Raw genomic sequence first — 27,869 nt, forward strand, 5'->3', positions numbered from 1 at the left:
TCACAAAGAAAGCATAGATGACAGAGAGAAAGCACAAGTGGTTACAGGCAAGGCGCATCCCTAAATGCTGCCGGAGGTCAGGGCCTCAACGCTCCCCCGGGCTCTGAGAGCAAGGCGGACCCTCGAGCCCTCCCTCCTGGAAGAGAAGACGCGTCTTCGGGGGCCCGGGGATCTGCGCCTGCGCGGCTGGCCCGGGCTGGGGTGAGGCCCAGGTCCCTCAGACATGGAAGGAGATGGAAGCAGGTAATGTTCCAGAGGGTCTGGCTGTCCCAGCCTGATGACGTCAGCCTCGGGAGGGGCATCTGGTCACCCCCCCCCGCCCCCCCCCCCCCCCCCCGTCGCAGGGATGTCAGCCTGCCACGGGGGTTTCCGGGATCTGGGTAGCACTGAAGGGGCAGGGCTGGCTTCCCGTCCCCCCTCCTTTGGGCCCGGTCTGTTCTGCTCTTCTCCAGCTCTGCCTCGCTTTTGCTCCTCCCTGGCCTGCCTTCTCCTCCATCCCTCCCTCGACTCTTCTACCGTCTGTTTCTCTTCCTCTCCTCTCTCCCTTCTTCCTCACCCTCCTGCCCGCCTAGGCCCCGTTGGACTGGGCCCCTTCCAGGGCCCCTTTGTCTTGGGGCATGAGAGTCTCAGGAGGCTCGGAGAGGGGGGCACCACGGTTTCCGGGACTCAGCTGGGCACTGGGCCGTTAGGGGCTCTGGTGTCTCCTAAGAGCCAGGGTCCAGGCCAACCCCTCCCCACCCACGGCCTCACCCAGGCCTGGAGGAAGGAGGGTTTATTAGAGGAGGTGGGAGACCGCGCTGCTCGCCCGGCTAGGTGGGGCCGTCACTTCTTCAAACCCTGCTTCTTCGAGGGGGTGATCTTCTTACTGCCCCTCCTTTGCTTGCTGGCAAGTTGCGCGTCGACTTCGGGTGGTTTCAACCTACACAGGAACATGGGAAGGGGCGGTGCTGGGGAGGGGCTGGGAGCTCAGGCCTGCTGCGGTGGGGGTGTCCTCCCTCGCCATGAGGAGGCTGCGTGGGGGGGGGGGGCTGCTCCAACCCGGGCGGCGCCCCCTGTGAGCCCACGACTCCCCACCTGCCTCTCCATCTTCCTGGGCACTGGGATTGTGAGGCACCTCTGCCCACGCCCCGCCCTCAGCCCCGCCCCCAGCCCCGCCCCGCCCCCAGCCGGGCAGGCTTCCAGCGGGGAGGCGGGGCTCAGTGCTACCGGGCTGGGGCTGTGCGTTCACCACCAGGAACAGTGCCCGCGGCTCTGGGCACAGGTTCCATAAAATGGGCCTCCTGCCAGAGGCCGACCTGGACCTGGGCGAGGCTGGGGTCTGCACACGTGGCCCGGGGCCTGTGCAGGGGCGGCTCTGTCAGCCCCAGGCCCGAGGGGACACTCACTTGTCAGCCTGGGGCGGGAAGGGCTCTTCCACCAGCTTCTCGCCCAGGGCCGAAGAGAAGCTTCCCTCCAGGTCTTCGGACATGGCTCTCCTGGCGGAGTCGGCGCTCTCCAGGACGGAGAGGGAGGTGGTCACACTGAGGAGGAGGCGGGGGGGGGGGGATGGGCAGCGCTGAGAGGGGCAGAGGCCGCCCTTTCCAGGTTCCAGCTCTTCCAGGGACGGGCACCAGTGCTTCTCCCGCTGAGGGGCAGGCGGGGGGATCCGACACCCTGAGTACCGGGGTGGGGGTGGGGGCTGCAGAGACCACTCCCCTGGCTTCTGCTAAGGTGGGTAGCCTTCCCGCAGGGGCTGGCCGCACCGCACAGCTGGCGGGGGCACAGGCGATGCCCACGGGGGCGGGGCCCCCCACATGAGCCAGAAGCAGACGGGGCCAAAGAATGACACCATGAAATGAGGGCCAGCGCTCTGGGCTCCGCAAGCCTAGGTAGCCGCGGTGGGCGCGTGCCGGGAACGCGCAGGCCTCCGGTCACGGGACTGGGCCCCGGGGTGACTTCAGCGGGGTGAGGCCCAGCCCCCACCCGAGCCTCAGCTCTCCAGAGGCAGGAGGCCTTGCTGCTCAACTCCCTGTGGGAGCAGCGCAACAGCCCCAGGGACAGGCCATGGGGGGACACCTGGGGACAAAGGCACCCGTGCTCAGTGCTGTCTAGCCGCATGGCCACGTTCACTCAACACCTACAGTGCCTGGCCTGATTACACTCGGCCGACCGGGAGAGGCACGCCCACTGCTGTGGAGATGGGGTACAGCACAAGGTCGGGGTGCTTGGTGCCTAAGTCAAAGACGGAATGAGGTGCCTGGCTGGTACAGTGGATCAGGGTAGGGCTCATTCTTCAAGAAATAGTGCAATCTCCTAGTTCTGAAAAGCGATAACGAGCCAGCGTGGTGACTGACACCTGTAGCTACTGGGGAGGCAGAAAGTGCAAAGCTCAGGGTTCCAGCGCAGTCTGGGGCACGGCAGGTTCAAGACCAGCTGGATGTGGGGCTGGGAATATGACCTAGTGGCAAGAGTGCTTGCCTCGCACGCACGAAGCCCTGGGTTCAATTCCCCAGCACCACATATGTAGAAAAAGCCAGAAGTGGCGCTGTGGCTCAAGTGGCAGAGTGCTAGCCGTGAGCAAAACGAAGCTAGGGACAGTGCTCAGGCCCTGAGTTCAAGCCCCAGGACCGGCAAAAAAAAAAAAAAGCTGGATGTGAGGGTTCACACCTGCCATCCTCACAATGCCAGAGGCCTAAATAGAGGACAGCGGCCCAAAGTGTTCATATAGGAGACCCTGGCTGGAAAGTAACCAGAGCAGAAAGCAACAGGGCTGTAACTCAAGTGGAGAGTCCCTACCCCGCAAAGGTGAGGCCTGAGCACTGTGGAAAGGACTGTGCGGGAAACAAATGAGAGAAAAGGTCAAGGTCAGACAACGGGGCCTCTGCTTCCATGTTAACAACCCAGGAAAATGGAGAAATACCAAGTGGCTTCTGTTTGTCCTGCGTGCACCCCACTTATTAGTGCCTGTGCCTCTCCCATCCCTTTTCCCCCTCTCCGTGCCTTTGGCCCCGTCTGCTTCCCCCACCCAAGTTCTCCCTCCCCCCCAACCCCAACCACAGTCCCTGGCCCGCCTCCTCCAGCACTGTGCCCTCCTCCTCCTCCTCTCGGAGGTACCTGAACTTGTAGTTGTCTGGCAGGAAGTAGCCCAGCTGGCAGTCCTGTTGAGCCCGCAGGATCTGCTTCAGCAGATTCTGTTTGCTGAAGCCATATCCATTCAGAACACAGCCCCCAAACAGAAGCTTCCCCCCGGCAAACATCTGCCAGCAGACAGGAAAGAAGGGTGAGCAGCGCGGCGGGGCCCCGCGAGGATGGGGCTCGGGCTTCGCCTCTCAGAGCGGGGCTGGGGAAGGAAGGCCGCCCTCCTCCAGCTTCTCAGACCCTGCTCAAATGTCCCTGCACACATAGCCCTCCCGGAGACCAGGGCCAACGAGAGTGTCTCCCCTGATCTCAGGAGCGCCACCCACCCAGTGACAATGACAAGGGCCACCCAAGTCTCTGGACTCAGCACCAGCTGACCCCTCGGCCTCCCCCCGCCCCCGAGCTGCAGGCTGAGAGGGAGGGAGGGGACCGGGCTGCTCCTGCCCTCCCCTCTCCCGGCGGGCGGCGTGAGGGTGAGGCTTCGGGAAGTGGCTAACGGCCTCCTGGGGTGCATCCCTGGGGGGCCCCAGCTCACCAGCACCATGCCCTGCACCACAGAGTACTTCTTCACCAGCAGGGGCGGCTCCTTGTGCAGGGGGCTGTTCAGGTCGTACCGCAGCAGGCGGTAGGGGTCGTGCCGGCACTGTGGGAGAGAAACGTGGGGGCTGGTCACCCCCAAACCTCAAACCCAACGTGAGGACCCCAACTGAAACCAGACTTGCAGGTGGGGCCTGGTCGGGTCAAGCCCTTTCCCCTTCCCCCTGAGGGCTGCAGACCCGTCATTCAGCGGCGAGCTGCCTTCTCCCTCCACCCGCCTTTCCTCTCACTCCACCTGCCTTTCCATTCAGCGTAAAAGGTGAAACCCAGAACCAAAGCAGAGATGCAGCTATCTGGGAACAAGGACGTTAGGGCATGGCTCTGACCTAGGCGATGGTGGTACTAAGTCACGGTGAAATCCGGTTCAGTCTGCAGGCCAGGTCCTACCCCCCCTCCTCCGCCCCCCACCCCCCGTTCATGTGGCGGTGCCTGGTCTGGGCCACCTGAGCACGCCTGCCATTCCGGGGCCCTTCTGACTGAACTGGAGTGCGGGCCAGAGGTGGGCAGTGGTCCTTGGGGGCAGGGTCTATGCACACCCTCACACCGGGGTGCGCGTGCAAACTCTGCACCCGCAGAGGAGACGTGGCTCAAAGACCACGGCTGGAAGGCCAGAGTGAGAGGAATCAGGTGGACACTCGGGTCACAGGCGCGCAGGGCCTCTGTCCCCGTCAGCCTCTAACGTGCGCGAGCACGGTGGGGAACGACGCGTCCCAGAAGGCTGGGAAGACAGCGCGTCCCGAGCCCTGGTGATTTGGGGGCGACCCCGTCACAGCGCTAACGGCCCCACAGTGCGGCAAGCGCTCTGAAGGAAAGCACCACAGTGCTGAGGCGTTGTCTCAGGGGTCGCAGGAGGCGCCTGCCCTGATGTGACCTGACACTGGGGCAGGAGGATGAGAGGCAGGGCAGACCTTGCCGATGGAAGGCGAGCGTGTGCGAGGCGCAGGGAGGAAAGGAGCGGAGGCGGCAGGCCTCTGGGGGGACACCCGGCTCTGCTCAGCGGGGCCCTGGCTCTGGCCCGTCGGGCCTCTCCCGGGGCCCGGGACCCACCTGGATGCAGGGGGAGGCGCGGCCCTGCTGCCGGTGGCTGTACAGCGTGTCCAGCAGCCACTGGAGCTGGGCGGTGCTGGTGGGGTCCTGGCTGGAGAGGATCCCGAACACCAGCACCTGGCTGGGGTTCCGGGGTGCGGACAGGAAGCGCTCCAGCTCCAGGTCCGACACCAGCGGGGCCTTCACCATGCACTTGCAGCCCGCCCGCACGTCCTCCTTGCAGATGAGCTTGCGCAGCACCAGCGGGCAGTCGTAGGGCGAGGCCGCCCACCACGTGGGGCTGTGCAGCTTCCTGGCTCTGCGCCTGGGGAAGAGCACGGCAGCCGTCCCAAGCTGCCCAGCCCCTGCTCCGGGCTCAGAGCGGCTCTGCCTGGGGCTGGGGGGGGGTCCCCTCCCCTCCCTGAGCCTTGCAGGGGAGCTGACACCTCCTTCTCAGCCCTTTCTCCACACCCCAAACCCTCCCACAAGCTTGCCCCGGACATTTGACATTTGCCCTGCCTCTCCTGTCCAAGCCCCCGTCATTCCCCCCCCCCCCCGGCCTCCCCTCCGCGCGTCCTCTGCGCGAGCCCCGGCCCGTCAGGACACGACCGCCTTCAGAACAGGGCCGCGTGCGGAGCCACGCTCTGGAAAGACCCGAGAACAGCCTGCTCTTTCGCCTCCGACTGCTCTGCGGCCTCTGCCAGTACAGAACGAAGGCTAACGCAATAGCTGTGAACGGCCCGGCTGAAGGCACTGACGGGCATGGCCCCGCCGGGAGCCCTCCTCCAACACGGAGAGTTTCCTGGGCTTGGACACTTGTGTCAAATCACTGTAGCTGAAGCTCGGTGCAGGGGCTCCCACCTGTAATCCTAGCTACTCAGGAGGCAGACATGAGGAGGACGATGGGTCAAGGCCAAAAGTCATTTGACTATGTAAACGCGGGGCACTCTACTTCCCCAACGAGAGTCTTCTGATGGGAATACTTACACCCTGCCTGTTGCACAGGGCTCTTACAGAATTAACCAGGACAATGTACATTCCAATTGCTGTGGCTCTGAAAAGCACTAGGCATTATGCGACGTCATAGTAATGAGAAAAAAATCACAGCAGCACTTTAAAGTTTGGCTGTGCTTACTCCCCCCCTGGACCCAACCAGTGCGGTGTTTCAGGGGCATGAGTGCTTGTCAACCCCAACGGAGCATCTACGACCTGGCCGGGCCCTCCTCGGCCTCACTCCACTGAGTGAAACACTCCAAACAGAGACTTCCCAGCACCTATGTTCTAGCGGGTGAGATAAACAACAACGTATGGAAGATACAAAGTGGGCAGGGCTTGGGAGAAAAAGCAAAGCTGGGAAGTGCTGAGCAGAAGGTGCGGGGGGACAGGCTCACTGGGGAGGCGACACGAACAGACCCACAGGAAGTGACCAAGTGGGAGGTGTTTGTGGCTCTCGGAAAAGAGATCACAGAGGAAGGCACAGCAAGAGCAAACGCTCTGAGGTAGGCACATAAGAGGAGGCCAGAAGGCCAGAGTGGCTGGAGTGTGTGGGCACACGTGTGTGTATACATACATACATATAATATGTGTGTGAATATATATATATACATACATACATTCATATAATATGTGTGAATACATACATACACGTTGGGTGCCTGCCTAACAAGCATGAGGCTCTGTGTTCAAACCCAGCACCACCCAAAAAGCCAAATAAAATAAAAAGAACTAGCAACACATGTAAAAACGTATGGATGGGTCTTCCATGTCCTAAGTGAAGGAAGCTAGATTTAAGTGCTGAACATGAATCATTCCTCTTACAGGACATCTGGAGAATATGAAACTGTAGCTACAGAGAATACTAGATCAGCAACTATTAGGAGGATGAAGGTGTAGGGCCCGGCATTCAGGATACTGTAAGAAAACTGCCTTTTCCACTGGGGGACTCGCCATCTAAAATGATTTCTCTGGTTCCTGTGTAGAACTCCTATCTTGCCCCATTCCTAGGACTTGAGCTCTAAAAGGGGTTCTAATCTGCCCGTCCTAGAGGCCTGGTGCCCGCCCCATCAGCTCAGCTCAGCACGAGAACTACGGGAGAAATCAAGGACGGAGCCCACCTGGCCGTGGCCGCGCCCGTGGCATGCATCCTGAGGTTCTTCTTCCGGGCAGTGGCGGTGGCAGGCGCTGCGGCCTCTTCCTTCAAAGCGTCTTCGACGACAGATTCTTGTCGGGTTGACTGGGATCGGAAGGGGATTTCTCCGCTTATACTGAGCCTGGAAGCTCGCTCGGAATGCGTTCCAGGTTTTGTCTTGAGCCAGCTCACGTCGGCGTCTTCCCTTGGGGGCAGGTATTTGATGGTGAACAGCCCTGCTGAGAGAGGTGCGTCACTCTCCCCCACAGTCCCCGGCCCGCCCTCGGCCGGGCAGCGGTCCCCCTGGCCTGGCCTCCTCCAACGCCAACAAGCACCAGGCCCCAACTTAATATACGTCAGAGATCACAACGCGCTGGCCAAACTAAGGGTGAAGAAATCTCATTCTTATCCTTTCTCAGGATCCAGCTTCCATCTTGGCTCCCAGTGGGGACGGCCTTTCACTCAGCTTTGCGTTCTCCACAGCACCCAGCAGTGAAGCTAGGTCCCCGAAGCCCTGCTGCCTGGGGCTTGCCCCTTCCCCCCAGAGTGCAGTCCCCCACGACTCCCGACGGAGGCCCAGTTCGTCCGCTGCCTTTGTGGGGTTGTGTTCTTTATGTTCTAAGTGGAGAAGTGTCTGGGGCCAGGGATCGCTCATTCCTTCACTCGCTTAGCACACCTGTGATGAATGCGGGGGCTAGGCATAGACAGACGAACTGAGCCCGGCCTCCCTGCCTCCGAGAACCACAGGAGGGGAGGACAGATTTCCCAAGGCCAGGGAGGGAGCTAGAACAGCATAAGGAGCAGACGAAGCCTGGAGCGGAGTGTGAGCCACTCTGCTAGGGAGGTCTCAGAACGTACCTAGGAGAGACGGTGGAACTAATCTGTAGGGACAAGGCCTGGGTGCAGGTGACATAAAGAACCAGCCCCTGGGGGGAGGGGTGACATGGACTATAGGTTGGGGGGAGGGGCATGAAGTACAGATTTGGAGTGTGGGGCATGCAGTACCCACTGCACAGGGGAAGGTGACATGGAGCACAGGGTCCTGGGGGTTAGGTGACATGGAGCACAGGTTCCTGAGGGAGGAGGGGTGACATGGAGCACAGGTTCCTGGGGAGAGGGTGACATGGAGCACAGGTTCCTGAGGGTGAGGTGACATGGAGCACAGGGTCCTGAGGGTGAGGTGACATGGAGCACAGGTTCCTGAGGGTGAGGTGACATGGAGCACAGGTTCCTGAGGGTGAGGTGACATGGAGCACAGGGTCCTGAGGGTGAGGTGACATGGAGCACAGGTTCCTGAGGGTTAGATGACATGGAGCACAGGGTCCTGAGGGTGAGGTGACATGGAGCACAGGCTCCTGGGGGTTAGATGACATGGAGCACAGGTTCCTGGGGAGAGGGTGACGTGGAGCACAGGTTCATGGGGGTTAAGTGACATGGAGCACAGGTTCCTGGGGGTTAGGTGACATGGAGCACAGGCTCCTGGGGAGAGGGGACATGAAGCACAAGTTCCTGAGGGTTAGGTGACATGGAGCATGGGTTCCTGGGGGGTTAGGTGACATGGAGCAAAGTTTCCTTGGGAAGAGGAGGGGTGACATGGAGTACAGTTTCCTGAGGGTGAGGTGACATGGAGCACAAGTTCCTGAGGGTTAGGAGACATGGAGCACAGGTTCCCGGGGGTTAGGAGACATGGAGCACAGGTTCCTGGGGGTTAGGTGACATGGAGCACAGGGTCCTGGGGGTTAGGTGACATGGAGCACAGGTTCCTGGGGAGAGGAGGGGTGACATGGAGCACAGGGTCCTGGGGGTTAGGGGACATGGAGCACAGGTTCCTGAGGTTTTGGTGACATGGAGCACAGGTTCCTGGGGGTTAGGTGACATGGAGCACAGGGTCCTGGGGGTTAGGGGACATGGAGCACAGGTTCCTAGGGGTTAGGGGACATGGAGCACAGGTTCCAGGCGCAGGGGGACCTGGAGTACAGATCCTCAGAGGGGCTGTGGCAGGGAGTAGAGCGTTAGGGGGTGTACCAGTAGAGGTTCCCTAGTTTTGAGGGCCATCCAGAGCGAGGAGGAAAGCCCACACATGGAAGGCTGCCAAGGCCACCGTGTTCCATGCCTACAGGAACAGCCGAATGAGATGCCTGCAGTTTGCTCTCTGAGATCTTTCACTACGGGAGAGAGAACAGCAGACCAAGGAGGTGGCTGTACGGAGATGAAGGAGGGGTTAGGATGGATACACAAAGACACTGCAGAGACCTGAGAACGTGGAGTGGAGACATTAAGGCTTAGGGAGAGACCTTGCAAACTTGAGTCAGCCCCGCTCACTATTCCCAAACTCGAGGCCCAGGGCAGATTTCTGGCAGAGAGTGGGGCCCAGGGATGCCATCTTAAGCGAGGAAGTAGCCTGCCACCCCCACCCGCAAGTCCCGGGGACGGGAGGTGACAACACCAAACTTGAGGCACGCAATGGCGGACTCAGGAAGACTTGGCTCTTCATCCAGCAGCGCCTTACCTGCTGCCACCAGGATGGAGTTCATGAACTGAGACACTGTCTTCTGAAATCGCTTTTTGATCTCAGCAAGAGCTCGGTTCATCTTCAGTATTTTCTCATCCACGATGGTGACTCTGCGGGTCAGCTGGAGGAGAAGTGGGGGGCAGTGGTCATCGGCGCGTGGAGGAGCTGCCTGCTTTCTCAGCAGGACCTGCTGTGGTTTGGGGGTGCGCAGCCGTCCCTGCCTCCTCGGGGCACCTCTCTGTCCCTCTGCCCTTGGTGACAGACACGGGCCAGCGCCGGCTCCGAGGTCCTCAGCACGAAAGGTCCTCCTGACACTGTTGGACAGAACTGTCTCCTGTGTGGCTGTGCAGATGCTTTGCGTTCCTGAGTAACTGGATGGACAAAGGGCCTTCCAGACCGTTTGCTGCCCCTTTCCCCCTGTAGCGAGTGCCAGACGGCAGCCCCGGAGCTGCCACAGCTCACAGCTGAGGAGTTGCCGTTGGACAAGGTTAGTGAGCCTGGCTGGTGACCAAGGTGCGCGGGAGCCCAGGCCCTGAACCTGGCTTAGCCCCCACTCTGCTTCTCGGCTCCCTGTGGGACCGTGGAGGCCTCTGCTTTGGCAGCCCTGCCACTCAGCCTCCCCCACCTAGTCCCAGCTGTCCCCAGGTCTCTGCACACCCATCTCTACTGCAGAGCCTGGTTCCTAGGGAACCTGGCCTAGCATTTGCTCTGAACAGCTAGGGCATCCGAGACTCTGCACAAACAGGCTCGGATGGCAGAGTTCCTTAGAGCTGGATCTGACTTTTCCTCCAGGAAGCCTTCGCTCCTTTCCCCCGCCAAAGCCACCTGCTCCTGCTCCGCCTGCCAGGTCAGCTTTATGGCTACTTTGTTCATCCCTAAATTTTGTCAGTTCCCTAAGGATGGACCTATGCTTTCTGTATCTCTCAGTTAACATAATGGAAATGCTAAAAAAAAAAAAAAGACCTTATGTGGAATTAAAGCCTGGGGTAAGGGGGGCGTAGCAGATTTCTGGGAAGGCAAAGTTGGTCTCCCTGTTCTTTCCTCTGCAGGTAACAATCGTATAAAGGATGCCCCCAATTGGTAGCAAAGCCTCCATCATTCTTCCGAGTGTTGGTCCCGGCTGCTGCTTCTGGCTAATTTTATTTATTTATTTGTAATTTATACCCAGCCCGCTTCCAGAAAGGATGTGAAGCAGCACTGCAGGCTAATAAAGCTTTTAAATCGGAGCACTGCCCTGCTTCCCGAGTGCTGTCGCCACCGAGGCCTCGGGCTGTAGGAGCGGGGGCTGCGGTTCCGCCTGTCACCATGATGGGTGGCTCTTTCTGGGATGACGGGCACCTGGGGAAAGCGTTTAACCAGCTTCCCGATGACAGGGGCCGTGCGGGAGGACGCCACCCTTCCCCCCGCCCGCCTGGGTGGCCACACGCTTTGCAGAGCCAAGCCCTAAATGAACTCACGTAGGACAGACAGCGTTGGATAGATTCTGAATGCTCAGAATGGGAGCCTGCCACAGTTGGACGGCTGTACACATTACCATATTGATGCGAAACACAAGCCTAGCCAGGGAAGGGCCTGGCGCAAGCCCGGTGATCCCTTCCCAGCCCCAACACTCGGCAAACCCTATTGCTCCTTGTAGCTCTCCCGGTCTAAGAAGCGAAGAGGAGCTGATTGTCTGAGCCTAGGGGGTTCCTGTAAAAAGTATCCTGAGATACTTCACCAGGTAGCTATGGTCAACATTTGGAAAGCCTGTTGCTCACAGGAACTCAGGATATTTACTTGTTTCTGTTTCTCTAGTCAGCAAGTTGCGATACACATGGTAGCATATACCCACATTCTCAAACATGTGAGGTTATATCCTCACATGTTATTGACAAGGCAGGCCTCTCCATTCTTTAGCAACGCCTACCACCTTTAATGCGGCACAGCCTTCTGAGGCTCTCTTAATGTTTAACCTTGTTAAATATCCCTAAGACACACACGCTCTTTGAGTTACTGTGCAGTGTGCAATCATGTTACAGCCCCCTGCTCTGACCAGCTACCCCTGGTGAGGGCTGCTTTATGGAAACTGCCCTCTAGAGCAGCCTGGTCCAGCATAAACAATGCACAGTAGCTTTAAATCATGAGCACCTACATTTAAAACACTTGGGAAGGTCATCCTAACAATGCATTATTTTTCTCATGAAATAAAGACTGTGATCACTCAGATGGCTGAGATCTAAGGATTGAAGTTCAAAGCCAGCCTGGACAGTAAGTCCATGAGACTTGTTTTTTTCCAATTAGCCAGCAAAAAAAGATGAGAGTGGAGGCATGGCTCAAATGACAAAGCACCCGCGTGAGCAAAAAAGCTAAGAGCCAGTATCCAGGTCCTGAGTTCAAGCACTACTACCAGCATAAGAAAGAAAGAAATAATCAAAATAGGTAATTGTTGAGAAATTTTACATTCTCTTTTCACAATTAGTCTTTGAAATGCAGCATGCATTTTTACCAAAACTTCTTTTCAATTTAGACTCCTTATGTTTCAAAGGTTCAACAGCCACGGGTGACTTGTGGTAACGTCACAGGACAACACGCCTCTGAACCTCTAACTCGAGCTTGCTATGGTGGCACTAGACTAAGAAAATAATCAGCTTGAATTGCAGAAGGGGTTCCCCAGGCTTAGGCCTTTGTCTACATGGACTTCCTTCAGCTGTTCATGGAGGTCTTTAACTGCTTATGTCCTGGACCTCAGGCAACACAGAAATAATCAGAAAAGAGCTCAGAAGGAAAACATTTTCAAGCAATGTAACAACATGACCTCATACGATGACATAGCGTGTCCAACCAAATCTCAGTACAGACTTAAATCCTGTAGTTTTTCTTCTCCTTCTTTTCTGTTTTCGTTTCCATCTTTCTTTCTTCCTTCCCCGCCTCCTTCCTTCTTTTTCTTCTTCCTGTCCGGTATATGCTAGAACACTTGCTCCACTGCTGAGCTGTACTTCTCTCTCTGAAGTAACTAGCACAGACTGCACTCACGGGCATCTGAGTTTCCTGGATGCACGCCTCCTCCCTTCATGCTCCAAAGCTCCCATGTGGCCTCTGAATTGTGCACCACGCACTAGTCAGCATAGATACTACCTGGGGGACCTGCTTTCAGCCTACCCCGTAGCCTCCAACTATTCCAGTCTTGGGAAGGTGAGGCTCCGTCATAAACAGCACCAACAGCCAACTTGGCAGAGTGCAAGTACTGGTAAATGTTGACTGAATTAGTTAATACATTACTGAAGGCGAGATGCTGCTGAAATTAAAATGCAACGGAAAGGGGTTGAAGGCATGGCTCAGTTGGTAAAGCTGTCACAGATACTGAGTTCGAGCCCCAGTCTTGGACCAAGAAAAAAGAAAAGGAAAAAATGCAATGGAAAAAGCAGGCATGATGCGTTCCGCCACAACAGGCCTCCCTGGGACAAGCTCTGTCGCCCGCGAAAGCCTGCCCCGGGTTCCTGTGTGACTCGAGCAGAGGGCTACATGTCCCTGGCAGGCTCTGTCAGCCTTGAGAGTTTGCGAGCTTGTAGTATACTATGACAAAAGTCCCCATCGCTTACGAGCCCTCAGTACCGGGACTTGAACTCAAGGCCTGGGTGCTGTCGCAGCTTTTTCACTCAAGGCTTATGCCCTATCACTTGAGAAACACCTCCATTTTTTTTGCCAGTTCTGGGGCTTGAACTCCAGGACTGGTCACTGTCCCTGAGCTTCTTTTGCTCAAGGCTACCTCTCGAGCCACAGTGCCACTTCCGTCTTTTTCTGTGTATGTGGTACTGAGGAATCGAACCTAGTGCTGCATGCATGCTAGGCAAACGCTCTACCACTAAGCCACATCCCCAGCCCTTCCTTTTTGTTTTTCTCTGGTTAATTAGAGGTAAGGGTCTCATAGACTTTCTAGCCACAACTGGCTTTGAACATGGAGTCTCAGACCTCAGCGTCCTGAGGAGCCAAGATTACAGGTGTGAGGCCCTGGCACCCAACCCAAGGCAGTTTTGAGTGGTAAACAGAATTTTTCTTTATAATTCCTCCAGGTAAACAGGAACTAGGACTGGCTCTGGGGAAACTACGATGTGCGGCTCCCCTGCTCCTGTTCATGCTACTAGCAGCCAATGAAAAGCACCCCACAGTGATCCAACTCATCAAAAGGAGCCCTCGGTGACTCCAGTTTTATACCAAGTATTCTCTCTTGCATTCAAGGTTCAGGGATGATATTTTCTTCATACTCTCCATCTCTCTCCAAGATGTTGAATGAAAGATCTGAACTTTAAAGTCTTTGCTGGATTTTCCTTTACCCAACAAATACCAGGAAAGAAATCAGCCTTCTGTCTGGTGGGTTCTGTATCCTTCGATTTAAGCAATCATGAATCCAATATATTCAGAAATAATTTACTGCCATCTACACTGAGTTTGTACAGATTTTTTTTCATGTTGTTCCCTGAATAATATAGTAGAGCAATTATTTACATAGCACTTGCATTGTAGTAGGTACTATAAGCAATGTAGGCGGTGATTTAAAGTACACAGGAGAGTGTGTGCAGGTTATATGCAAACACTACATCATTTTATAGAAAGGACTTAAGCCTCTTTCAGATTTTGCTATCTGTGGGAGATTCTAGAACAAAGTCCCTGCGAACAGTAAGAGGCAATCACACAATCTGAAGCAGTTCTTTAGTAAGCAGTAGAAAAAAAAATCCTATAGATTCCAGTTTGGCAGAGAAGATTGGTCAAGAGAGGAGTTGTGGAAGGAAGGCTGTCTCAGCAGGAAAAGCCGGGGACAGCATCGGTACTGTGAATGGGTAGTTAGTTATTCTGACCAGCACCGTTCCTCCTCCTCCCGGCAGTCAGTGCCCGCCTTTCCCTCAGGAAAACGCTCCTGTCTCATTGCTTCCGGAGGTGGCTCATTAGGGGCGCATCTCATGCCTGCACCCCGGAATGCGTGGGGAATTTTCAAGTCTAGTTGGAGCAACATATACCCCTTGGCCAGCCACAGGGACTGTGGCAGCCACGGTAGCCTACAGAGCCCAGCAGTGTTGAGGTGAGCACTTTTCCTTTGAGTTTTCTTTTCCCTTTTCCCCCCCTCTAGTGCTGGGAAGGCCCAGATTCATGCCAACCAGGCACAGCGCTACACTTCCACTGCTGTACTACTGACGCCGGGGCTGGGGGAATAACAGCCCAGAGATACTGCTGGCCCTCCTGTCACCAACACGAAAGGGAACTGAGAATAAATCTCAGAAAGCAGAGAGCTTTCCTCCGGTGGGAGCACGTGAGGGCCTGGATCCTGTTACCTGAAGCCACAACTCAACAGCTTCTTGGTTTACTGTACCAACCTGTTCTCCTCGCGCTTACGCCAGTCCACGTGGGTTCTGCCGCCTGCCTCGGAAAGTCTCTTAACAATCGGGACAGGGGGTGGCGGAGGGAGAGGGCCTGGCCTGTTGCCAGGGGATGGGAGCAAGGGCTGGCCCAGAAAGCGTCTGCCCCGGAGTCTTACCCGCCTATCGTGCGTCATGCTGTGGGGACAGTTTTTGGTTGACAGAGTGAACGTCACGGTCTCGTTCAGGCAGGTGAAGGTAACCATGATGGAGTCCTGTCCCAGCACTGTGAGCTTCATTTGCTCGTTCACCTGTACAAGCAGCAGCAGCAGCACTCAGAGAACCCTGGCCTGGACCGTCCTGCCCAGCCTACTCAGCCCACCCCAAAGCACAACCCCCGGCACTTGGGGGCTGGACATTTGCAAGCCTATTCAGGTTCTGATGCTGGAACTTAGCTTTCAGGGAGAAGGCAGCAGAGTTCCCATCTCCTCCTCCACTCCCGCCCTTCAAACCCAAGCTTGGAACCATCTGGTGAAGACACACAGGAGCAGGGTGTGGGGTCAGCCTGAGGCGGGCCAGGCTGAGCTAGGGATGAGCTGGTTGTTGCTGGATCACACCTGTAATTCTAGCTCCTCAGGAGGCTGAGATCTAAGGATCATGGTTCAAAACCAACCTGGCCAGTGAAGTCTATGAGATTCTTATCTCCACTGAAGTACAAAAAAGGCCAGAAGTGGAGTTGTGGCTCAAGTGCTTAGAGCATCCGCCTTGAGCACAAAAGTGAAGGAATGGTATTTATACCCAAAGTTTAAGCCCCAGGACTGGGGTTTAACAAAAGCAAACCAGCTCAGTAAGCCACAGTAGTGCGTGTCTATAATCCCAGCCCTGGAGAAGCTGCCGTGTAAGAGGATCAAGAGTTTGAAACCAGCCCAGCAACATAATGAGAACCCTTTCTTAAAAACTACAAAACCCCAGCAAGCCCTAAATAAAAGTAAAAAGGTCAGGGACAGCATCTAGGACCTAAGTTCAAGTTCAACGACTGACAAAAACCACCACCACCAACAAAAACAGATTTGTTGCCAGAAGATCTGCATTTCAAGAAACAAAGGAGCTGGTGCCAACGACGATTCATGCTGTACGCCTGGCTACTCGAGGGACAGAGGTCAGAAGGACCCTGGTTCAAGGCCTTCCCAGGCCAGAAGTTCTCAAGACTCTCCCAACCACCATCTTCACTCCTCACTGGGCACAGCGGGGCTTTGGCCTGTCCTTCCAGCTCCAGGATGGCAGTGCTAGGCCGGCCCAGACAAAATCCCAGACAAGACTCATCTCGACAGACTAAGCGTGGCCTAGCGGCCCCGCCGGCTACCTCGGGAAGCATCAACAGAAAGATCGTGGTCCACGCCAGCCCGGGCACGAAAGCAAGGCCATCGCCCTGCGCAGACCTCCGCCGTGCAGCGCCAGGGAAGAAAGCGGCGAGCTGCAGCGCACTGCCAGACAGCGAGGCAAGGGAGCCCACGCCGAGGCCTGCGCGGCACCTGGGAGGCAGCACCCCGGTCTGAGGCCGGCCGGAGCTACACTGCAAGACTCTTTAGCACTGTAATCCTAACACTACTCAGGAGACTGACACCCAGGGGTTTAAAATTTGGAACAAGCTCAGGCAGAAACCAGTCTAGCGAGCCATTATCTCCAGTGAACCCGCAAAATGCTGGACTGGAGGCCTGGCTCAAGGGGTAGAGCGCCAGCTGTGAACAAGAAGGATGAATGAGAGCCTAAGACCCTTAGTTCAAATCCCAGCACCGGCATGAAAGAAAAGAAGCTGTTCACTTGTATTATTGTCATCAGTAGCCTTTAAAAATAAAGCTCTCAACCGCTATAACTATTACTTTACAAAAATAAAGGACATTTTCACAATAAAAAAATATAACAATATTAAAAATGATCAAAGGTACTGGTGGGACACGAAAGGCCCGCGTGGCGGCTGGCAGTGGCCACCGAGCCCGCCGCCGTCGGGGACGCTGAAGGAGCCCGGAGCTCCGAGCACAGGCTGCCCCCCCTACCTTGTACTCCAGGGAGAGCAGAGTCTCGGTCTTGGAAGCCCAGCTCCACTGGTGGACTGTGTGGCCCTTCGGGTCGTTGGTGGTCCCGCCTTCCTCGTCGAAGAACAAAATGTACGGGCAGCTGGGAGACACACACGAGGGAGCCGCTGCCGGACCCGGCAAGAAGCCGCCGCCCCCGGCAAGAAGCCGCCGCCCCCATCCACGCTCCGGGCGGGCGGGCGGGCGGGGCTGGGGAGCGGGCCCAGGCTGGGGAACGGTGCCCCCCCCCCCCCCCCCCCGGCAGGCAGCCTTGCTGAGCCCCTCCCCCCCCCCCCCCACTCGCTCGTGCGACCATGGCTGCCCGGAGGGAAGGCCAGGCTGGGGGAAATAGTGGAGTGTCAGGTAACACTCCAAAGGGGAAGAAATGAGATTTATTCCGTCACCTAGAAGGCTGAGCCCAGAATACCAAGCACCAAAAAGGGAACGGGAGCCTCTCTAACATGACAGTGAGCCCTTCCTTCCCCCACAGCTACCTGAGAAAAGCCAGACAAAGTCAGCGTTTGCCTGGCAAGAAGAGGCACTTCTCTTAGGAGAAGCCACATTTCATGGTTAAACTTGCCATCGTGACCGGAAACGCCTCCCGGGTGTCTTTTTTTTTTTTTTTTTGCCAGTCCTGGGCCTTGGACTCAGGGCCTGAGCACTGTCCCTGGCTTCTTTTTGCTCAAGGCTAGCACTCTGCCACTTGAGCCACAGTGCCACTTCTGGCCATTTTCTGTATATGTGGTGCTGGGGAATCGAACCCAGGGCCTCATGTATAAGAGGCAGGCACTCTTGCCACTAGGCCATATCCCCAGCCCTCTCCCGGGTGTCTAGGTTTTCCCAGAGACAACTCTATGCCATGAGGGCACTGACCTAATGAGTGGATGAATCCCTTGATAACTTCATAATCGGATGGGACTATGGGGGTGATGAAAGGGAGGGGAAGGGCCTAAGTTACAGGGGTAGAGGATTCAGTGGTAGAGCACTTGCTGACCACTAAATTTAATCCACAGCACCCCCTGCAAACACACACACGTGTGCACAATGCACACGCACGTGCACACACAGAGTGAATCCGACCAGCAGTCAAGACATTGGTGTGAGGGACCAGAGGGAGGAGGAGTTGAGCTGCCGTCCTCCTTGGCTGTAACACAGAGCCACTGGCAAAGGCCGGGCCTCAAAGCACCAAGGTCCCTGCAGACGCTGACTCCCCAGAGCTCCTTGGCCCCACCATTACCCCAGGCACGCAGCCCCTCACCAGGCCTTTGTGTTGTAGTGCACGCAGCCTTGGCCCTCAGCGTTGAACAGCGCCAGGAACAAGTGAGGGATGTCGTTGAAGAGGCAGGTGATGCTCCGCCCCTTGCAGCACGTGGGGATCTGACACACAGCCATGTTTCCCGAGGGATAGCTGGCGGGAGTGGTCAAGCAGAACTCCCGACAAACTCTCTCCCATCCCCAACACGCCGGCAGGGCAAAGCACAGGGCCAGCCACCGGGTGCACCACTCTGCGTCTTTAAAGGCCCTGTCTACACTTGGCGCATGTAAGTAACACTTAATCCCACGAGACCATTACACAGTCTTGCAGAGCCTGACCCTAATCCACAGGCACTTCCAAAGAGCCTCAAAACTACAGAATACCCTTGGGGAAAAGAGTAACCAGTTGGGAGGACTCACGACATTTACTGATGTGAAAACTTACTACAACGCTTCAATCATTAAAACAGTGTGGTTCAGGCAAGAGGGAGAGGCACGGATTGGAACAGTAGAATGGACTTGGAAGTCTGAAAGTAGATCTACAACCAATGTGCTTTTGGCTAAGGTGCTTAGGCAATTCAGTGGGAGGAAACACAGTCTCTTCAATAAACAGCACTGAGACAACTACAGGCAAAAGAATGGACTTCGGCCCCTGATCTCACACCACATGTAAAAAGTAAGTATATCAGGCTGGGGATATGGCCTAGTGGCAAGAGTGGTTGCCTCTAATACATGAAGCCCTGGGTTCGATTCCCCAGCACCACATATACAGAAAACAGCCAGAAGTGGCGCTGTGGCTCAAGTGGCAGAGTGCTAGCCTTGAGCAAAAAGAAGCCAGGGACAGTGCTCAGGCCCTGAGTCCAAGGCCCAGGACTGGCAAAAAAAAAAAAAAAAAAAAAGTAAGTATATCAAAGGCCTTGAAGAGCTATAACTCTAAAACTCAGGAGAAACTTGGGGTAAATCTTCATGATCTTGGACTTTTTGAACTCAGGGCATGGCAGCTTTTGTGCCCAAGGCTGGCCTTCTACCACTCATGCCACAGATTCACTTCTGGCATTTTTGCCGGTTATTTGGAGATAAGAGTTTTAGGGCCTTTCTGACTGGGCTGGTTCAAACTGTGACCTCAGATCTCAGCCTCCTGCTTAGCTAAGATTGCAGGTGTGAGCCACTGGCGCCCGACTGGTAGTAAGTTCTTAAACTAGGAACCAAAAGTGTAATCGGCCAAAGGGGAAAAGAGAAAATAAAATTAGACTTCATGAAAATTTAAAACTACTGGGTCTGGGCGCAGTGGAGAGCATGCTCTCCTCTGAGACCAAGTGAGGCCAGGGTCCACATCTCAGGCAGCTCCAGCCCCTTCCGGTTCAAAGCTTCCGTGTCTCAAGAGGGGATGCTATCAAGAGAGTGAAGAGACATGTCACTATGCGGAAAAACTATGCACATATCACATATTTGATACAGGCATCATATCCACAACACATAAAGAGCACTTACAACTCCATCAAAAGAGGACCAAAGGGGGCTGGAGATATGGCCTAGAGGCAAGAGTGCTTGCCTCATATACATGAGGCCCTGGGTTCAATTCCCCAGCACCACATATATAGAAAACGGCCAAAGGAGCGCTGTGGCTCAAATGGCAATGTCCAAGCCCCAGGATTGGCAAACAAACAGAAAACATGAGCAAAGGACATGAACGCACGTTCCTCCAGAGATGATCTCTGAAAAGACAAGGCTGTGGACAGATGTGTGGCTTCCCTGACAGTGGGTGCACATAAGTCAACGCTCCGGGGCGCACTGACCCCCCTGGAGTGAATGAGTGGAAGGGACACTGGGATGGTTTTGAGGTACGATGCTGATAAACTGAAGTCACAAGGAGAGAGATCATTGCCGTTTGAGAGTCTTGCCCTCCACACCGTGGGTACAGAGCCAGCATCTGACCCCAACAGTCTACAGAAGTCATGAGGTGAAGGGCGTGTTTTCCAAACAGGCACCTGTGCCTAGGGGCCATTTGGACACAGTAACATGAAATTTCTTTGTTATAATCAAGAAAAGTGAAGCACAGGGATGAAGTGCTATGTGCAGGGTCACACAAGTACTTAGCCTATAGCCCTGGCCTCTCGTGACTTCCAAAGAGGAACTGGATTGTCAGGTACAGTCACTGCTGAGATATGAGCCAAACATGCAGCAGCAATGGACCACAGTCCCTCTCACAGGTGCTTGGGAATTCTGGGACGGGGTGGAGGGCCGGGGGGGAGGGGAACAAAAGCCTCCAAGCCACACCCATCTCAGGTCCCTCTGACAGAAACTTAGATCACTGAGGAAAGTCAGAAGAGGAGGAGCAGGGAGCCCCACAACCAGATGTAAGCAGCAGCTGCCCACAAAGGAGCGTGCTGTGTTCCAGACTGGAGGGAGAGGAGGCAGCGCCAAGTGGAATGTGATGAATGGATTCAGTCACAGCCAGAGGAACAATGAGACGTCTTTGACAGAGCACTTCAATTCTCAATTCCCATCTCCGTCAAGAGGTCACGGGCGGCCAGCCTGGCCAGCCTGCTGGCCTCTGCCAGAGCCACTGGGAAAATCCCAGACACCTGTCCTCTCCCCGAGGGGAAGGTAGGGGATCCCACGGGCCCAGGTCGAGGCACACCTCGGCCACGGAGCAACGGGGCGCACGGGCAGCGCAGGTGGAGCTGACAGCTTGCACTCCTGATGGAGGACGAGAACCTTTGGGATGAAGTAGGCAAAGATCACAAGGGGTCACGAATAGGGAAACAAAGATCTCCAAGCACTTAGGAACAACCACCAACCTCTTTGTTTTTTTGCCAACACTAAAAAGCATCTTTTATTGAAAAAAAAAAGCTACATAAAATCATCGATTTACTGTTAAGAAAGAAGAGGCCAGAGAAAACTAAGAACCTTCAAACCCTTGGGCTTCCTTAGAGTAATTAAACCAAAGTGATTCCTTGATAAGACCAGAATAGCAAATGAATTTAAACAGTAACAAAATCCTAACACTTTATTAAATCATAAGAGAGACAGATGGACACTGACAGAGAGATCTCACCATGAGAAGCACAGTCACTCTGGACAGTGATATTGGAATCTGTGTATCCACCTGTAGAACGCACTGAGAGCTAAGCGCTTCTGTGTCACGCGGCCTGGGAGGAGGGCTGACACCCCAGAGAGCAGACAGGCCATCTGAAAATACACCAACACTGCGGGAAAACAGCCTGCATTTTATTAGTCAAAGCCTGGCATCAGTCATAAGCAAGTGAACAGTTTATGAAACAAGCTACAAGTTTTCTAAAATGTAACAAATAAATGATCAAGGACTTAAAAGGCAAGATGGTACAAAATACGTAAAATGCTTGGGATTTGAGACTTCCCAAAATGGTTGAGTGGCAAAGCATTAAATAAAAGAAAATTCTCTGATAAAGAGATTAAATGCAAGAAAATATTTTCTTTCATTCTAGCTTGCAGTCATACTTCACATGCATAAGATTTATACTTAAATTTTGCTTAAATTCTACTTCCCTCCAAAATCATTTAAAAATTAAGGTTTATACACCTGAATGTTTATAATACATGTAAGGCACATTTTAGGCTCTAAAATCTATGATAACTCAACATTATAAATCAAAGGAAAAAGCCGCTATCAGATAAAACTTTTCCATCATATAATCAGTGAATTTTAGAAAAAGAATTGTTAGGTCTCTCTGGATATTATCTATATTCAGGTAAGCCAAAGTTATTTAAAGCTACCCAACTAGACAAAATAATTAAATAAAGGAAGAATTAAGACAATGCATAGGAGAATAGAAATAGTTTGCATAAAGATTCTAAATCAGCGATTTAATTACTGATAGGCCATACAAAATAGAACATTAATTAAAGAGTAATATTCAGGAATGTCATTAATCTTTAATGAAGTTGTAGAAATATAAAATCTCCAAAACAGAACTTTTCCAAGAACTGTGATAGGGTAAGAGCTCTGTGTTACAGATGCACATATACAAGCCTACGGTGAATCTGACCAAGACACAAGTTCAAAGGCCACATGGTTGACCAGTCACTGTACTCTAAACAAGAGAGAATCTACCCTGTCTTTCGCCTTCTCTCTCCCAGCATCTCACTAAGGTAGCTGGGGTTGGTATATTCCTGGTGATCAGCGCTAAATTCAATTCAAAGCTTAAAACTTGGGCCATCTTCCTCCGAACCTCCTAAATCTGACGCGGACAAACGCTTACTGTCCCACAGGGCAAGGCCTTGCCAGACGCCGCTGAGGTTATTTCCAGGCCCAGCCTTCCCAGGGGCGAAGTTGCAGTAGAGAAAGGGTAGCACCGAGCAAAAGGATATTAAATGAAGGAGGACCCATCGTTGAAAGAGTGATGGAACTTGAGGGGCTTCTTGGGTGGCTTCGTGTCTTGCCAGCCGCCGTGGGAATGGTGGCTGGCGGGCTGGTGGGAGGTGGAGGTCGGGGTCTGAGTCCCCCCAGGGGGCGAGTGGTGGGCTCCCTGGCTATGAGAATCCCCTTTGGAGGGTAACGCTGGGTGGTAGGTGGACTTCGACTTGTAGGTGCGTAAGATCATGGGGTGGCAGAAATTCTTCCCCTTCAAGGTGGCCTTTTCACTTTGTCTGCGGGGAAGGAGACCCGTGAGTGGTGAGTCTTCAGTCCACTTGGCTTTCCCTGGCCAGGGAGGCTGTCCACGATCCCTCCTTGGCACCCAAATTCCCATCCTGGCCCCCAAAGTATGCACCCCCCCACTAGTGCCCCTCACACCCAAGGGGGTGTTTTAGGAGGAAGCCTAGGGTTGACATGCTCCTCCAAGACTCACGAAGCCCAGCCTGGGCAAGAACCCAAGCAATAAGCTTATACAGAAAGGGCCCCAAGCAGCTGAAGAGTGCTCCTCCCTCCAACCCACACCCCCAGGGCGAAGAAGCTTCTAGAATATCACAGAACAGAGGTAAGCTGCGTGGCTTCCCTCGACCCATGCTGTGGCCCAGACACCCCCAAGGAGACACATATGGATTATATATTTTAAATCTGTTGTCTGGCCCCTTGCAGGAACATTGAATAGAATACTCACAAAATCGTAAATAGTGCATCACCTATGTAAATTTTTGTTTTGAGAGATAGTGGGTTTTTTTTTTGTTGTTGTTGTTTTGTTTTCCTTTTGGTAGAGCGTCCGGGAAGATAATGCTAAGAAACTGACACTTGGGCAAGGAATGAGACCTCCAGTTGCCACACAGAGGCATCCTGGGAAAGGCAGCATGGCGTACAGGAAGCCAGCGCGCGCCCGACTGCCCGGCTGCCTGGGGTCTCAAGTGGGTGGCAAAGTGGGAAGGTCTGCAGGGGTGCACCCCAGGGCTCACCGCCCCCCGCCCCCCGCTCTTGGCTCACATGTGGCGACACATCTCCTGCAGCATCTCGCGGGCCTCCGGGCAGGGGTCGTTGATCTCCATCTCAGGGAAGGCTTTCACGCGCGGCAGCGGGCCTGGGCCTGGAGACAGGATCTCCTCCATGCCCTTGACCTTCCCCGGAGCTGGAGGCAAGGTGAGGGGGAGGACCTGAGATGTGTCCTCCAGCCCCGCGTTTACCTCAGGGTGAGGAGGCCGGCAGGATAACGGGCGCGCCGATGCGCAGGGGGGAGAGTGCACGGCTCACTCCTGAAGCACAGCGGCGTTCTGCAGGTCAGTGGCCACGCCTCGGGCCCATCATTTAAGAGTTGAGATGAGAGCAAGCAGGAGGCATTATGGGTCATGATAAGAGGCGCTGAGAGGAGGAAAGCCTCTGACAGACCCCTCCCTCCCCTTTACCAAGGAGAGAGGGGCCGGGGAAGGTCAGTGCCATAGCCAGCCGCCTGCGGGGTGCAGAGCCAGCTCCACGCTTCTCAGCTTCCAGCCTTACCTCCAATGTCTGTGGGGAGGAAAGGAACGGCGGGAGTGAGTGCGTCTCCAGCCTTCCCGCTTCTTCGCCCTGTCGCCCTCCTGGCCCAGCCCGCCCCGCCCAGCCCGTCCTCAGCACATGCTAGAGGTCCGCCTCTGTCTGGAGCCCCCGTCTCCCTGACAGGCGTGCTGCTGCCGCACGCGGTTCTCCCGCGTGCTCCCACCTGCGGCCTGCTCGTCCCCTAAGCCCTTCTTCCCGAGGGGGGGGCGGGGGGGACGGAGCTCTAGATCTGCGTGCCCGCCTGCCCCCCACTCCCCTGAACCAGGACACAGAACCCGGTCTGCTGGGTTTCAGGTCGGATACTAGCTCTCCACTCGTTGCACGCTAGTGAGCACGGGACAGCTGGCTTGAGGTGAGCGGGAGACGCAGGGTCGAGGACGGCCAGGTCTCCAGGCCCAGCCACCCCGCCAGCCACACGGGTCTCCCAGGCTGCCGTCCTCCCGCACCACCACCAGGGGCGCCCTGGAGCTCGCTGTGAGTGCTCCTTACCTGTTTTCTTCCTGGTCTCCTTTACCGTGGAGAGGGAGAAGCTCAGGCAGGCAGTGGAAGACTGGTAGACGAGCTGGTAAGGAGAGTTCACTCCCATGACAGGGATGCTCACCAGGGACTCTGGAGAGAAAGATGTGAATCTCTCTCTCTCTCTCTCTCTCTCTCTCTCTCTCTCTCTCTCTCTCTCTCTCTCTCTGTAAGTGTACATATGTGCCAGTCCTGGGGCTTGAACTCAGGGCCTGGGCGCTGTCCCTGAGCTTTTTTGCTCAAGGCTAGCGCTCAACCACGTGAGCCACAGCTCCAACTCCAGTGGTTAACTGGGATTAAGAGTCTCATGGAGGCCATTTTCCTTTACTCCTCTGTGGGAACTTGGCCTTGCCGGCCCTGCTGGCAATAAACTCTTTTGCTCTACATGAAAAAAAAAAAGAGTCTCATGGACTTGTTGCCCAAACTGGCTTTGAACCACCACCCTCAGATCTCAGCCTCCTAGGTAACTAGGATTACAGGCGTGAGCCACCAATGCCTGGCATAAATTTTAACTGCTTTTAAGATGAAATGTAAATACAGACTTGCTTTAATAGTATAGGATGCAAATATGATGCTAATGTTACGAAACAACTATATGGTGGGAGGAAGGGGTTTTCGATGAGTGGGTGAGCTCAAATTATTAAGGGACATGTTGGAAGGGGCTCTGCTACGGTGCGTCCACTTCCTCATAACCTCAGGAGTGCAGCAGCACCAGAGCAGGAAGCAGCATGCAAGCAAAAGGTGACATTACCCACGGGCAAATGGAAAGGTGCGTGTGCCACCCACAGCAGGGAGAATGACCTCTGGGCTGGAGACGGGGAAAGGAAGAGCCAGCTGTCCCTCCTTGTCCAGCATGGAAATCAGGTGCTTCTTCAACCACGTGCCCATCTCCTCCAGGGTACGAACCCTCCTGCTCGGAACCTCTTACTCTACGACCGCTGCCCAACTGAAAGGTAGCACTCTCCTCACCCGTCCAAAACCCGCATCCTTCTGATGCAAACCTCACCAAACCACTGCTCACTCTTTCCCCAGAGATGGTGGTGTCCGTGGGCAGGCAAACCACTGACACGAGAGACTTTGCAATCCACTCATCACAGCACACTGGCCAAGGGCAAACTCAACCACATAAACCCAGACTGCAACCACGCCCTCTACTCGGATTACAAAACACGGAAATGAGGACTGTAGCTAGCGATCCAAGCACGGGACTAAAACAACTTGCAGTTCCTTCTACTTTCATGTCAATGGATAAAGACTAACAAGAACCAGTCCTGGTAAAGATGGAGAGGGAAACCCCGCAACCCTGTCAGTGTGGGAAACAAGTCTTACAGCAAGAGGACATCCACACTTCTGTGACCCTTTCTGCTCACCAACCTCTCACCTGGAAGTTATTTTCATTCATTCATTCATTCATTCATTCATTCATTCATTCATTTATTTATTATTTTTTTTACCAGTCCTGGGGCTTGGACTCAGGGCCTGAGCACTGTCCCTGGCTTCTCTTTGCTCAAGGCTAGCACTCTGCCACTTGAGCCACAGTGCCACTTCTGGCCTTTTTTGTATACATGTGGTGCTGAGGAATCGCACCGGTGTTTCACGTATACGAGGCAAGCTTTCTACCACTAGGCCACATTCCCAGCCCCCTGGGAAGTTCATTTTAATAACCAATGCAACAGAAATAGGAGGTGAGGCACATACCATCGCCAACATCCAGCTAAGAGACACATTTTTCAAAATTCATTTCCTAGTGTGTGCTAACTGCCTCAAGGGGTTTCCCTGTAGGCACATTTTGGGGCATTGATGGGTTGTGGGGTGTGTAGTCTCCCACCAGCGGGCACTTGGATTGCTCCCCACGGATGCTGCGCCGTTCACCGGCTCCCCAGCAGCCCTGGAGGGCCCCTGGGGCTCTGCCTCAGCCTCTGTGCCCACACGGCCTGAAGCGGGGGGCACAGGCACCCACCTTTCCCTGTGTGCGCCGCGCTGTAGCCACTTCTCCCAATGGTGCCGAGCAGAGAGTCAAAGGCCATCTCCTTGGCGTTGAGATGGAGCAGCTGGCTGGCCTCCATGAAGCGCTTGGTGATATCCAGGGGGTTGGCGCCTGCAGAAGGAAGGACCGAGGCCTGAGGAAGGCAGGGGCGGCACTTCCGGGACGAGACCCTGGCAACCAGCCAGCGGGAAGACGGGCAGCGTGCGGGCCTCATGCCGGAAGGGGAGGGGCTGTCAAGACCCGCCAGGCCGCATGCCCTGGCCCTGCCCTCCCTGCCTGCCCACCCTGCCCCTCCTCCTGCCCACGGGCCGGGCAGTGAGCTGCGGGGCTCTCCCGCTGGAGGCACCTGCGCTCGGACCTCCCCCCGCCCCCCTGGTGCTAGCTGACCCTCTTCATGACAAACTCCTGAGCTGCTCTCCCTCCCCAGCACGTCGAACCCTCACGGCCGCACTGCCAGCCCGCCAGCCTGAGCTCCGCGGAGCTGGGAGACGGAAGGGGATCCGAGGAGGGGCGAGGGTGATTCCCGGCAGGGCAGTGGAGAGGAGTCCAGTTCCCCAGCAGGCCCATGGCCGCCGCCCACCCCCAGGACCAGCAGTGGTTTGGATTTGGGATTTGCACACAGGTAATCAGATTCTTTGGGGGCAGGACCCACGTCCGCGTGAAACTCACTGATGGCGTGTGTACATCCTGACCACAGACCTAAGGGAATTTCACGCGGTATTTCGAGTGCACCTGCCACTCGCCACAGGACGTCGGGCGCGCAGTGTGTCACCGTGTCACCCATCAGGAGATCATTCCAGGTCAAGGATGCTCCACCGTCACCGGCGGCGGCGGCCACGGTGAGCCCGCACGCCCGTGGGCTGGAAGTGGGGGGGGGTTGCGGGAGCGGCCTTACCAGAGACGGCCTCCAGCATGGCCTTCATCTTGAGGGAGAGGAGCTCGGTCAGGAGGTGGATGGACTGCTTCTGAAACCTGTTTAGGGTTTCCTGGCCCGAGGGCCCCTGGCGGGAGGGAGTGCGAGGGGCGGCGCTGGGCTGCTTGGCCGGCACCACGGAGGGCGGCGGTGCGGACGCGGCCGGCTTCTTCTGGGCGGGGGCTTGCGCCTGGACGGCTTCCACGGGCGGCACGGGGGGCGGGCCGAAGGCGGCCTCCAGGCCCGCGATGCTGGCAGGGGCGGTCACCGCGGGGTTAGCGGCGAGGTCCTCCCACGTGAACTCGAAGATGTTCCGGATGCCCTTGGGGATGGTGATGCCCGCGTTGCGGCACGTGACCATGAGCTTGCAGATGCGGGCCAGCAGCCTGGGAGCCATGGCGGAGTACTCCAGGTACCGCTGCCTGCTCCCCTTCGCCATGGCTCATGCTGCCCGGGCGCACGCCATGTTAGGTGATACT

The 27,869-nt window shown here is 55.5% G+C and overlaps 1 protein-coding gene across 1 annotated transcript; it reads right to left on the bottom strand.

Moving 5' to 3' along the window:
* Positions 1–738: 738 nt before the first annotated feature.
* On the bottom strand, positions 739–27,869 carry C10H3orf20 (chromosome 10 C3orf20 homolog). Its single transcript, XM_048356321.1, has 15 exons — positions 27,373–27,869; positions 26,451–26,588; positions 24,464–24,583; positions 23,429–23,570; positions 22,384–22,662; positions 18,038–18,187; positions 16,762–16,882; positions 14,887–15,018; positions 9,378–9,501; positions 6,855–7,104; positions 4,762–5,065; positions 3,653–3,760; positions 3,094–3,236; positions 1,386–1,520; positions 739–919 (listed from the first exon to the last, which is right to left on the bottom strand). The coding sequence occupies exons 1-15, from the start codon at positions 27,827–27,829 to the stop codon at positions 823–825; spliced, it is 2,700 nt and encodes an 899-aa protein (XP_048212278.1). The 5' UTR covers positions 27,830–27,869; the 3' UTR covers positions 739–822.

The sequence above is a fragment of the Perognathus longimembris genome, chromosome 10, assembly GCF_023159225.1.
Source record: "Perognathus longimembris pacificus isolate PPM17 chromosome 10, ASM2315922v1, whole genome shotgun sequence".
NCBI lineage: Eukaryota > Metazoa > Chordata > Mammalia > Rodentia > Heteromyidae > Perognathus > Perognathus longimembris.

Bases quoted from the DNA above. Each gene is read 5' to 3' on its own strand.
- C10H3orf20 (XM_048356321.1), bottom strand. From the start codon at position 27,829: ATGGCGAAGGGGAGCAGGCAGCGGTACCTGGAGTACTCCGCCATGGCT. The intron at 26,589-27,372 runs GTAAGGCCGCTC...TTCCTTCTGCAG, and splicing joins CATGCTGGAGGCCGTCTCTG to GCGCCAACCCCCTGGATATC. The intron at 3,761-4,761 runs GTGGGTCCCGGG...TCTCTCCCACAG, and splicing joins GCGCCTCCCCCTGCATCCAG to TGCCGGCACGACCCCTACCG.